General features: G+C 40.3%; 1 protein-coding gene across 1 annotated transcript in view; it reads left to right on the forward strand.

Moving 5' to 3' along the window:
* EXOC4 (exocyst complex component 4) overlaps nt 1-13,188 on the forward strand; it is a 424,237-nt gene that overhangs the window by 39,349 nt on the left and 371,700 nt on the right. The window contains exons 4-5 of the mRNA XM_074903542.1: nt 7,704-7,888; nt 10,036-10,145. Of these exons, the coding sequence (XP_074759643.1) occupies nt 7,704-7,888; nt 10,036-10,145 (295 nt within the window). The remainder of the gene's footprint in view (nt 1-7,703; nt 7,889-10,035; nt 10,146-13,188) is intronic.

Here is a 13,188-nt window from a genome sequence, read left to right on the forward strand (position 1 = left end):
AAAGAAAGAATAATTTTAACAAAGATCTTGCTGATACTTCTAGTTTGTTGTAAAATGCTAAATTAAAACCTTCCAAATTGGATGTTACAATAGGCAAATGTTTAGCTACAGTTTCTTTTTAAGGCAATTAAGCCCTACTATAAACTGACTGTGACCTTTAAACAAGCTGCATAATGGTTCTGGTGCCACAGTTATTTTCTATAAACTTGCAATTTTTAGCTCATACAGAGCAGAGCTCTTTTTTCAGGCTTACTTCATTGATCCTTATTTTCTAAAGGGTGATTACTTCCTATTGTAGGTAATAAGTACGATAATAAGTAGATATTGGTGAGTAGATTTTAACATCAGAAGGAACTGTCAGATTATCTAAGACAAATTCTATTGTAATCTAGGACAATATTTTAATTATTTGTTGACTAAATACAGTTATTTAGTATTTATTCCAGTGTGGTTTTCAATGGGAGAGACAGACTTCTTGCAGAATTTAGAAAAGAAATAAAGAGTAAAAAAAGGTGGTGGGGATTATCTACCATTTCTTTTGGTACTATCTGCTCATGATAAATCAGTTATTTTTCTCGGATTCACCTTCAAGCTATTTTCTCTTGCTGTAACTCTTCTCTGCACCCCCACCCCTGCCAAAAGAAAAAACATCTGGGAGCTGTCTAAACTATAATTATCTTTGTGTCCCGGTACTCAAACACAATGCCTTTATCTACCTACAACCTCCCACCCTCAGAAAAAAAATAAAAATTAAAATCACTTATTCATTTCCATTTAGCTCAACTAGGCTAAGAAAGAGGCTTGAAGGACTCTCAGGTGCTTTTTCTGGACCCTTGAGCCACTCATAGTTCTTTTCTGTACATCTAATTTTCAGGTTCTCTGAAAAAGGCTGCTATTCCATTATCAGTCTCAACCAGAGTCTCGTAGTGATAACTCTTCCCCTTTATATGCAATTCTACATCTATTAGTCTTTTTGTTAGGATGAATAGCACACAGTAGGTAATAGGAGTATTAAAAACCAGGTAACTACTTGGGAAATCTAGTCTAAGCTGAGGGGAGAAAATCTAATTAAATGTGATACCGTTGCATGTTTTATGGCATCTTTAATCTTCATTATCCAACACTCTTACCACAGCGAGGATAAGGAGCAAAAAGCAGGGATGGTGTATTAATTGCACCCTCAGTTCAACGTGTGTGGGGTGACACTGACAGGGGAAACAATGTTCAAGACCCTTTTTGGATAACGTTGTATCGGGCCGAATCACAGCCTGTCCCGTTGTTTGGATCCTGCTCCTGTATTTGCAGGATTGTAGCCACCAGGTCCAGGCGAGTGGCTGTGCACTTGTGAGGCTGCATCTGGAGTACCACATCCAGTTTTGGGGACCCTTCTACAAGAAAAATTTTCTTATATGTAAGAGGAAACATATGGGAGCGAGTCCAGTGGAGAGCCCTCGGGGTGGTGGGGGTTACAAGCACGCAATGTGTAAGAAGATGCCGCAATAATTGGGTTTGTTCACTCTGTAGAAAAGAGTGATGCTTTGCTGTCTGTGACCAACTTAAAGAGTTAGAGCTAAAATGGAACCAGGCATCTCTCAGAAGTGCACAGTGAACAACTGAGAGGCAACCACCACTGATTTCTGTGGGAGAAACTGGCTGGATGTAAAGAGAAAATTCTTCCCCATGAGAGGGGTTAAACACCAGGAGCAAGGAAGCAGAGAAACTGCGAATCTCCATTTGGAGATTTTCAGACCTTGACTGGAGGCCCTGAGCAGCCTGATCTAACATTGACATCACCGTGGTTTGAGCAGGAGATCGGGCTGGAAACCTCTGGAGGTCCCTTCCAAGCTGGATCAATATATTATTCTAGCAACGCTATGAATGTAGATTCCTGACTTCTAGAATTCTTTGACTTGATTTGACAGAAAACGTTGAAGTGTGTGCTTGCTGCTGTCACATGTCGGTGTTTACTGAGTGACCACAGCGTGCTTCTGAGCTACTACAATTATTTCTCATCCTAGTGTATGAGGGCCTTTGGCCTCACCGCTGTCCTTACTGGCAGCTGCTGTATAAGGTGGCTCAAGTGCCTGTTAATTTTGATGTACAACAAGCTCTGTAAATTAGAGATTAATATAGTAGAAGATAGCAACAAGAGAAGCTGGGTTGTTCTAGCAATGGACAAGAGAATGTTTATGCTCCGTGTCTAAATGTAGAGTTGTTTCATTTCCCAGCGCTGCTTCTTTTGAAGTGAGTGTTCAGAACGCTGCTGGTGAACTAAAAAAATCCCAAACTTGCTATAATGTCCTGAAAATAGTAAAACCTATGTGGAAATGTCGTAGCTTGTGAGGGTTTTCTGTTCTTAATTGTTCAAAGTAATAAAATGAAAATACTAATAATTGATACAGATAGTTAGAACTAAAGGGCTTCTGTCAGTTTGAGGACTCCAGATAACTTTGTAATAAACGAGTGAAAAAATAATAGATACAATTTAAATATAAAATTCCTATTTTTTTTAAAGTTTAGTATTCAAGAGGGAGAGACGCGTGCCTTTTGAAATATGAAAAGCTTTTTGTGTTTAGGAATGGTGCCAGCAACATAAATACATAAACCCCCCAACACTTAAGTTTCTTTCTAGAATGTACCTTTTTCTTAAATATTTTTCATACTGTAAGCAGAGGAGCAGGATCCATAATTAAAAATAGAAATCCAAAAATAAGGATTTTTCTCCTAAATTAAGGTTCTCTACCTGGCAGAATTGCTGCTGACTTGAGGAACAGCAGTACTTTTTTTTTTTTTTCAGAGCAGGATTTGCGTGGTACTGTGACCTGTTACTGCTCTGTGTGACATGTCTCCCCCTCATCTAGTTCCTTTTGCATATCGGGGTTTGAAATGAGAAAAGGTTAAGAACAACTAGTTGAAATGATATGCCCAAGTTGAGTGATGAGCTGATGATACAAGAGTAAATAAATCTCTTATGATCTTCAGTTGAAAGTTATTTTTATCATACATTTGGGTCTCTTGCGTAATACAAGTGATGGTGTGTTACTAACTGAGTGGGGGCATCACATTCAGGGCTTGAGTTAAACTTTGCCAATGATAGGCATAGTCCCCATTATGAATGCAATTTAAAATGTCTTACTTCTTTCTAGTCTTGCTCTCAGTGCTCATCGTATTTGTCTTGGCTGCTCGTGGCATTGGCTGTGCTCTCAGCTGACCCACCCTGGTGATTTCCAAGGCCCTTCATAACCGATTGGTTGACCATCTTGTTGACATGGCCCAGATGGATATTTGGCCTTTAAATAAAGCCAATTGTAAACTACTCCTGCTTGTGTTTCCAAGTAGTCAACAGAGCTGTTGTCATCATTACTACTCTTCCTATTCCCTTTCTGCTTCCCTTTCTTTTCCATCCCTCTCTAACTCTTCATCTCCCTGCTTCTGGAGACCAAAGCCTTTGTGATGACAGTGTGGTTATTTGCTGAAAATGACTTTTAAGATCTGATCTTTCCCAGGATAGTAGGGTGAAACACAAGCTTGTCAAGGTTTTTCTTATAACAGTTCCATTGGTAGATCTATCTGTAGTGTATTTTTACTTCTGTGTATTCTTTGTAGACATCTTTACATCATTTCTTTTGCTCCTGCTGTGTGGTAGGTTATGCAGAACACAATTTAGACAGATGTTTTAATCTCATATTTTGTATTCTGAATTATAATCTGGGGTGCTGCTTTATAGCTTGTTTCTTGCCACAACTTAAATCATCTTTTCTTGACTAAATTGGCAGAAGGAAAAAAATGTTTGGTTTCTTAATTTTTTTAGTTTAATATTTATACTTGTTGCCACCTAAACCAATTGGAGGCCTCACCTTGACTTCCATGAACTTGGTTTGAGCCTCTGGCTACTTCCCAGACCCAAAGTGTTGTGAACATGAAAAATTTTCTCTTGTGCTCTGTGATTAAGTGAGGCTTTACCAAAGTGTGGCTCCCTTAAGTTAAAAGACTCTAAGTGTGTGTAACATTGAGACTTGGCCGCGTTATTTACCTGTAGAGTCAGTCACTGGGAAAGTGGCATTTCTGAAGGACAGAATTTCCAGCTTGTCTGACTGCAAATATGAAGTGTCAGCAAGGCCATCAAATAAACCACCTGACGTAGCCCCACCAGAAAAAGAAAGGCAGTTTTTTTCCAGAAGCAAGTTCAGTGCATAGCAATGTGCAGGTTTTGGTTTTGTTGTTGTTTATTTTTTTAGGTTTTGTTTTTATTTTGAAGTACAATAAAGGATTGACTGTTCCATTTCTTTCTTAAAAGATGTGCTTGAGAGCTCTGTGTTGGTGTTAATAATTAGTTTTGAGAATAACTAACTCTTTAGGAACTGGGAAGATAAAAGTAGAGCTGAATGATCTGCATGGAAAGCTTTAAAATTTTGTTGCTTGTGTTTTAGGTAGTACTTTTCCTTGATATCTTGGAACCTTTTTAATGTCATTTCCCTGCTTACTTCCAGTTCTTCCCTCGCTGCATTTTCATCTCTCGGCTTCTCAGTTTGACAAATGTTGTTCTTGATTTTGTTCTTGCTTTGGTGAAATTGCTGACAGCTTTCAGGGCAGCGATGAATGCCTGCAACTCCCCTGAAGTGACTTGGAGGGGGGTTAAAGCGCCTTTGCCATTGGGAAATTTGGGGTACTTCCCTACCTGCCAAAGGAAGAAGATCAAAATTAACACTTCGACTTCTGCCAAAGGTTTCCAAGCTGTGTCTGCATGCCTGCTGAGTCTTCTCTAGTTGTATGTACTCTGGCATGCCAGCTTTTTGGGGAGAAGCAAATTTGGGGTTTTTTTGCTTCCTCTGTGGTGTGGTTTTGTGATGTGTTATGGCCAGACCTCCATAACCGTTCACAAACGGATACTGGGAAGGAAGAAGGTGGCGTAGTGCTTTGTGTCAAGTGATGGGAACCCTGTAAACGCTGCTGGAGTTTCAGCATTGGTGGGCTTAGGAGGAGCCTGTTCAGTCCTCGGTGATTAATCCTGTGGCACAAAAACTTTCCCAAGTCTGAACTCTGTCCTAAAGACTGACATCAAGTGTACGTTCTCCTCATCCATTCAGGGAAAGGAATTTCATAGTTGGGGACTTCTTGACAGAATTTTTCAGGAGGATGGAAAAGAAATGCAGCTTCCTCTTAGAAACTGCTCTTAATTTAAAAGCCTGACTGGCCCAAAGCTATTTCAGGGTCATTCTTGACTTGGAGGCAAAGCAAAATAATGTGTTGTTGATAGGTGTTCTTTCAGTATAGTTAATATTTACTGGTATTAAGGGACCAGACCTTAGCTGGGCTGTCTACTTACTCCATCTCCTTGCTTTTCATTTTTAATGTTTAGCTGACAGATTTGCTATAAACTTAAATCCTGAAGCGCAAGCAAGTGTCTTATTTCATGAGTAGTATCTTCAATTATTAGGGAATGGTTTCCTTTTTTTTTTTTTTTTTTTAAACTTTAAATCTCTATATGCAGAACATGCTATTTGTAGGAGGGTTTCTTTATAACATAAGCACTGAGATTTTGGAAACTGCAGAAGGATACCATTATTTTATTTTTATTTTTTTTGGTAACTCTGGAAGTGCTCTGTTCAAAAGTTAGAAAAATAAGTAAACTGGGAGAGATGCAAATTGCTAGTGTTGCTTTTATGCACTCATTTGTCATTCCTGGTGTTTTTTGTTTTGTTTTTAGGATGTAAAGGGAAATAAATTCCTCAGTGTAGTGACTGCTGGAATTCAGGTGGTCACTATTGAAGTGCATCAGCAGAGAAATGTTACCTATGGCTGGTTACGTTGCTGCAGGTCTAGATCACTGGCTGTTACTTTGCTGTTTGTATAAAGTTGTTTTCCTTAATTTGACCCTTAATAATTAAACATTAAAAATCTCCCACACTCTCTAGAGTTCAAAAGTACCTCTGAACTAGCAATAACTTTCATTAGCCTGATGGCTGTTAATTTAAATTGTGTTGCTACCTAAGCGAGCAGCTAGGTAGGCTAGAACATGGGAGTTTAGGCCTCTGTTGTGGTTTAACCCCAGACAGCAATTGAGCACCACACAGCTGCTGGCTCGTTCCCCCCACAGTGAGGTGGGGGAGAGAATCAAGGGGGGGGAAAAAATAAAAGGTAAAACTCATGGGTTGAGATAAAGACAGTTTAATAGGACAGAAAAGGAAGGGAAAATAATAAGAATAGAATATACAAAACAAGTGATGCACAATACAATTTCTCACTCCCCACTGACTAATGTCCAGCTAGTCCCTGAGCTGCGGTGTCCCCCAGCCAACTCCCCCCAGTTCATATTGTGCCCGGGTGGCCAAGAAAGCCAACGGCATCCTGGCTTGTATGAGAAATAGTGTGGCCAGCAGGAGCAGGGAGGTGACAGTCCCCCTGTGCTCTGCACTGGTGAGGCCACACCTGGAGGGTTGTGTCCAGGTTTGGGCACCTCAATCCCAGAGAGATCTGGAGGGGCTGGAGCGAGGGCAGAGGAGGGCAACGAGGCTGGGGAAGGGCTGGAGAATCAATCCTGTGAGGAGGCAGGGCAGGAGCTGGGAGTGTTGAGTGTGAGGAGGAGGAGGCTGAGGGGAGCCCTCATCCCTCTCTGCAGCTCCTGCCAGGACATTGCAGAGAGGCTGGGGCTGGGCTCTGCTCCCAGGGGATCAGGGACAGGACAAGAGGGAACGGCTGGAAACTGCCCCAGGGGAGGGTCAGGCTGGGCAGGAGGAGAAAATGTTTCCCAGCAAGAGTGGTCCGAGAGTGGAACAGGCTGCCCAGGGAGGGGGGAGTCCCCATCCCTGGGGGGGTTTCAGGGCCGTTGGGATGAGCTGGGGGGGATGTGGGGTAGGGGAGAACTTTGTAGAGTCGGGCTGAGGGTTGGACTCGATGATCCCGAGGGGCTTTTCCAACCTCAGTGATTCTGTGATATACTGGGTGTGATGTTGTGTGATATGGAATAGCCCTTTGGCTGGTTTGGAGCAGCTGTGCTGGCTGTGTGCCCCCTCCCCAGCTCGTTGTGCCCCCCCAGCCTCCACTAGCAGGGCAGCATGAGAAGCCGAAAATTCTTTGACTTAGAACATCGCTTAGCAACAACTTAAAACATCAGTGTGTTATCAGCATTATTCTCATCCTAAATCCAAAACACAAGCACTTCAGCAGCTATTAGGAAGAAAATTAACTTTATTCCAGCTGAAACCAAGACAGCCGCCTAAGCTTTTTCAGCTATGTCATGACATTACTTTAGGCAAATAAAATTTAAGTCTTTTTCTCCCTGTTTATAGAACTGGGAATAATGTTTTGTTGGAGGTTCTATAACGAAAAGAATAAAGACAATCAAACATCATTGTCAGTATCTTTTTCTAACACTTTTCTACTTGATAATCCTCATTTTGTGATAAACTGTGCTTTGATTTTTATTTAACGAACTGTGTTTTAACTAACTTGTTTTCTACATGTGCTGAAAATATTTGAAGACTGCTCATTAAATCTGAGTTGTTTGGTTATTGGACCCTTTTCATATATTGAATTTTCTTTTAGGAATAGAAATGAAGAAATACTACTTAAATGGTTTATGCTTTAAAGGGGTTTATGGATAAAATCATCATGGTATTCATACTCTCACCTAATCAAAGAGAACAGTCCTGAGAGATGAATGAATTGACCTTTACAAGTTGTCACATGTGTTCTCCTTCCAGGTGTCAGCGGTGGACTCCCTGGAGGGTCCCCTCCTTCAGGTGGAGGGATTGAGTGATCTGAGACTGGAGCTCCACAGTAAGAAGATGAACATGCACTTAGTCCTGATAGATGAATTACACCGTCATCTGTACATCAAATCAACTAACCGAGTAGGACAACGCAACAAGGAGAAAGGGAGAATCAGGTGGGTTTGGTGTGATGCCAACTGAGGGTAGCAGGTCTCGGAGGGACGAGGGCAACATTCTCCCTTTCATAAGCAGAAACTTGCTTGGGAGAGTGCCACTGACTTACACCTCAACCTTTCATTTTTGGCAAGCAAATTTCTCATGCTAGTGGCTGTGGAGAGCAGAAAAACTCCAAATCTCCAAATATGTTGATGCACCTTCAAGCATGTGAACAATCTGTTCTCGTTCTTTCACTCTTGCTTAGCGATTCTGTTGGGTTTTTTGCTGCTTCCCACAGAATTATGATGAGGTCAATTCCTTTTAGAATTCCTTTCCTTCTCTGATGCGTATAACTTTCCTACAAATGTCATGATCATGAGGCTCAGGTCAGGCAAATGGAAGAACACAGGGAAAAATTGCTCATCTTTTCTAGCAAACATCCAAAGTTTAAAAGACTTCAGCTAACCATAAGGTTACTAGCTGGAGGCCATGAATTGAAGTGCCTGAGCAGATTTTGGCTGTGTTGTGTTTCAAAGGTGTTTTAAAGATGTTGAAACTCCTCACCTGGTTGGTGCCTCTGATCACTGGAAATTCACCTTAAGTGTAGGTGCCTGGCTATTTTTTCCTAACTTTTGAGTTTGAGGGCAGTGGAGTTGTTGGGAGGGAAGGAAGAAAGTGGCTTGAAAGGAGAGACACAGCACTGGAAGAAAACTTTTCTAGAGTAGGAGAGGTAATAAACAGGGTCTGGGTGCAAAAGGGGAGCCAGCATATGATAAAGGTGCAGAGAAAAGATAAATTCTCATTTTGTTATGAGAAAGAATAAAGAATGCTTGCCAAAAATAAGAGGAGAGATAGTAAGTTAAGTTAAATGAATTTATGAAGTAAAGGATTGATTGAAGTTGAAATTTCTGGGAAGGAGAGTTGCTAGGAAGCCATCAGTCTCTTCCTTACTCGTCTTGTTAATTAAAAACAGATACAAAGCTTTGGAGCAGCCAGACTATGTAACTGCTAATTAACTGCAGTTTTGTACAACTGCTACAGGGACCCTTATCTTCTTCTTTACTATCTTTTTACACATTCCTTGTTGCACATCATTGATATTTGATAACATGAACTCTTACATCAAGGACAGGCTTGTGGCTTTGTTTTAGTAAGCTGCCCTAAACTGGCTGTTGACCACGATGCAGTAATATTTATGATTATTTCTTGTATTGGTTTTAAGTGTGTTCTATCTAACAATGCAAGGCTGAAATGCACAGCTAATCCCTGTAAGTATTGTGTAGTACAGGGCGTATAGGTGGTTCTTACGCAGGGGAGTAAGCTTAGCCCTTGTCTGTGCAGGTCTCCATAAGCATTTTAACCTCTAAGAGAACATCACAAACTCCATTATAGGAGCCTGCTCCCACTTCTTTCTCTTAAAAATGGTTTCTTGTGTGCTTTCCCCTGCCACATCCAGCTTCATGCCTTTCATTAGGCAGCTGGGGCAGCATGACACGTTTTTGGCAAATAATACTATCTGAATTTATTATGAAAATGACAAGTAGAAATTCTTTCTTTTCTGAGTAAGAAGGTTCATTTGGGAGAGATGCATGTAGGTGTGCACAGAACAGGAATTTGAAGGGGAGGAAAAACAGTGGAGGTTTGTAGTGGGAACTAGAAAAGCTTTAAGCACTAAATAGTTGACAGAAGCCGTGGCAATGGGAGCATCCCTTCTCCTCAGTATGTGTTTTTCCAGGAAGATCTTAACAATTCTGTTTTAATTTATCGTGCTATCAGTAGTTAATTGTGCTGGAGGTGAACATGTCTACTGGGAAATAATCACACCTTATAGTAAGCTCCTGTGTACGTGTGTCCTGACGATGTTGCTGTGGCCAGTCAGACAAGTCTAAAGTGCTTTTAAATTCAGAGAGGCCTTGGGATACCAGATTTTGTCTTTGTTATGGCAGTGTTCATTGCTTTTTTGGCTTTTTCCCTTTTCACTCAAATGTGTATATATAGATACCCACTGTGGACTTGTGCTTTAAGTTAGATTTTGTAAACCTCTTGTATCAAAACTGTTATGTGTATCTATTGCTTAGGCTTATAAATTAAGAAATAAATGGGTTATTTGTTGTGAACTAAGATCGTAAATAACAATAAACTGCTTTAATTCTTTCCCCTCACACAGTTCACTTGTGAAAGATGCCTCTCCTGTACCTCTTATGGACGTCACTAACCTATCTACACCTCGAAAGTTCCTTGAAACTTCCCAGTTCAGTACTCCTGGAAGCTCCAGCAGTGAGTATTTAAGTTGCATGCATTCCTCACAGAATTTAATTTGTAGATCTGCAGCTGGTTTTGCAAGAGAAGTAGTGGGTGCATCATCCTCTCTTTGTCCTGAGACACAAAGTTAGAAAGTGATTTGTGCCATGTCATGGAATGAGTGAGTGGTATGTCCAGGGGCAGAACTTGGCCATATCTGCATTTTTCTCTTAGCAACAAGTCCTTCCTCTCTCCTCCTGCTGCATCATCTTCAATTACATACACTTAGTTTTCTGTGCCTGTTCTGATCTGGATCATGTTCTTGATATCTAGGGCAGAAGGGATATTTGCAGTCAGCTCAGTTTGCGTACAGGTCTCCTCCACGTTATTTAATGTAGGCAGGCAGGTATGTGTAGATGTTGCAGAGGTCTTTTTTCTGTGTTGGAGCCAAAAGGTCAAAGCTTTTCCTTGTGGGAACTTTTCAACTTTGACTAAAGGTCTATCTCAACACAGGAATAATCTGGTGGTGATCTCTGTATACCTGTTACTACAACAAACCCTGAGCAAAACACTCACTTTCATTGGTGCTTTTGTATGAGGCTTTGGAAGTGCTGCACAGATGGGGAATTAATCCTTGTGTTGTTTCAGCAGATTAATAAGTGGGGTTGTTCTTGTTTAACAAACGAATAAAATGAATAATATGGGAGTGACCTACATCCCTCCCCCCCTTCTTTTCAAAACTTGACTGTTTTAGTATTCCTCAAACGCAGAGTATTTTTCCTTCTTTTCTCATCCTTATTAATTCTTTTGTTCTTATTGATGTCTGCTTGTTTCTCTCTTTTCTTGTCATGCTTGCCTCCTAGACTCTTTCATTTGATCATTCTTATCTTTTGCTCTTGTAAGGTTTTTGTTGTTTAGCCCTGCTCCTGCAGTGTTGGCTGGTCTCTCAGAGCCTGAGGCTGTATTTCTACATAGTGGAGGTTTGTCAGGCATCACTTGTGACATGCCAGTACAAACTTTCAGAGCTGGAAACTGAAGCTTGGTTGTGGAAACCTGGAAAAGAAGAACCATGTGAAAATTCTAAGGGGAAAAAAAAAAAACCCTTAAGAATTCCTGTTCTTTTCCCCTGTGATCAGTGAGATGTTCAGTTCATTTTCTTGCTAAACGGAGCTGAGGCAATAAACCACAAAAAATCCCAGTCTCACCATGGTAAATGTTAATCTCATTCCTTTTCAGTGAGTTAGTTGTATAGCATCTACCATGATTTTCCACCTAAAATATTAGTCCTCTGTATAATAAAAAAAAATAATGTCTGAAGTTATGGAGCTTATAGGGATCTCCTGTTATGCCTTATGGTGGGCAGTAGACAGCAGGAGAAGCACCTACTGAAGAATGGAAATCCTGTCCTTCTTTCAGTACCTTTAGTGTCTTTGTTGGGTTTTGGGTTTTTAATGATAGTATAGTATGAAGCTTAAATATGTTTTGAAAAGAATTTTGTTGACACTTGTTACCTTTGAAGACTTACAGAGCCTAACCAGTCATCATCACATCTACTGAGATTTGTAAGAGGTTTGTGATTATCCAAAGCTGGCCAAGAAGTGTTTTTTTTTTTTCCCAGCTGTAGTCAGTCGTAATGTATTCGTAATAATGAATGTGTTTTTAGTGTTTAGGATGGGCTACTCTATTTCTCTATGTGAAGGGAAGTTCCAAGGCATCCTGCTCCTTCAGAGCCCTGAGCTTCCCATTTATGTCCTGCCCTTTTCCTTGAGCAGAGTCCAGTTTAAGTTTACTGCACTGATTTTCAGTGTATAGTTCTTGTACTGAAGTGACTGTGATCATCCATGACAGTCTTGCCCACCATGGTTGTGACTTTATATGGTAATAAGATTCTATCTAAATAAACACTGTCATCCTGTACATCGACTCACAGTTGTTGCGTAGAGAAGAATTTGAGGACCAGAATCAAAAATAATCAACTTCAGTTTTGAGGTGACATGACTGCTTATCTTGTGGTTAGAACCAAATCTAAATTCCAGATTTTAATAAAACTTCTCCAGAATGAATTGAATGTAAGCCTGGGTTATCCATCTGGCAGGGCTGTTCATAAACTTTCCTAAGGTACCTTCTGCAAAGCAGGAGTCATCCGCATTATATAAGCTAGAAAGGGAAACCAACACGTGAAGGATGCTCCTTCTATAAAGGAGTGAAGTGCAAGATATTTAGTTTGAATCTATTTTTTGGCAGAGATGAGGCAAAGACACTTTTCTACAATCTTTTATTTAGAATAGGACAGGAGACTCCTCTTTAATGCATTACCTCTGATTAGAATAGGGAGGTTTAGGATCTGGTTACCTGGGCCATTCAGACATTTCTTCTTACAAAACTAGTGACACTACGTTTTCAAATAAAAAAGTTATTAGGTTATTTCTTTTTTTTCTAGTGGTTCCCCCCCCAGTATGCCAGGCAATGTTTACATGTGTAAGAAGAGAAGAAGGTATGTTATTAATCACTTGTGATAGCAGAGCAAGAAGTGATGCTAGCATTCCTAAAGCACAGCTAAATAAGTGTTTTCTGACTCATTTGAGACTTATAAAAATCAGTAAGTTCTAGTTTTATTTGGTCGATGTAATGTTGATGGTGTTAAAAATTACTTGTCCTAACATGCCCCAATAAACAGTTATTTCATACCGTATTTAAATGAAGTTTCTAGGGTACAAGCCACATGTCAGTGGTCTCTTAAGATCTAGGTTGGTTGTGAACATAAAATGGCATTGCCACTTTGGCTCCAAATGCCTGAAAACAAAGGCTCTGTCCTCAACTCTAGTAAATCAATATAGATCGTTTGAGAATATGCCTTAAAAATTGTCAGTTCTGCAGATCTGTTCTTGCTCTTCATGCCCAACGCACCAGAAAATCTCTTACCTGGCTCCTCATTACACTCCTTATCATTCAGTGAAGTGCTGGGCAAGTGTTCCTCAGACTGGGAAAGTTGTAGATTCTAATAGAAAACATTTGATCAGCATAAAGTACGCATATGGTTTTGCTTCAAGTGCATAATGTACTTATGTATATTTTTTCC

The sequence above is a fragment of the Athene noctua genome, chromosome 3 (genome assembly GCF_965140245.1).
Source record: "Athene noctua chromosome 3, bAthNoc1.hap1.1, whole genome shotgun sequence".
Lineage (NCBI taxonomy): Eukaryota > Metazoa > Chordata > Aves > Strigiformes > Strigidae > Athene > Athene noctua.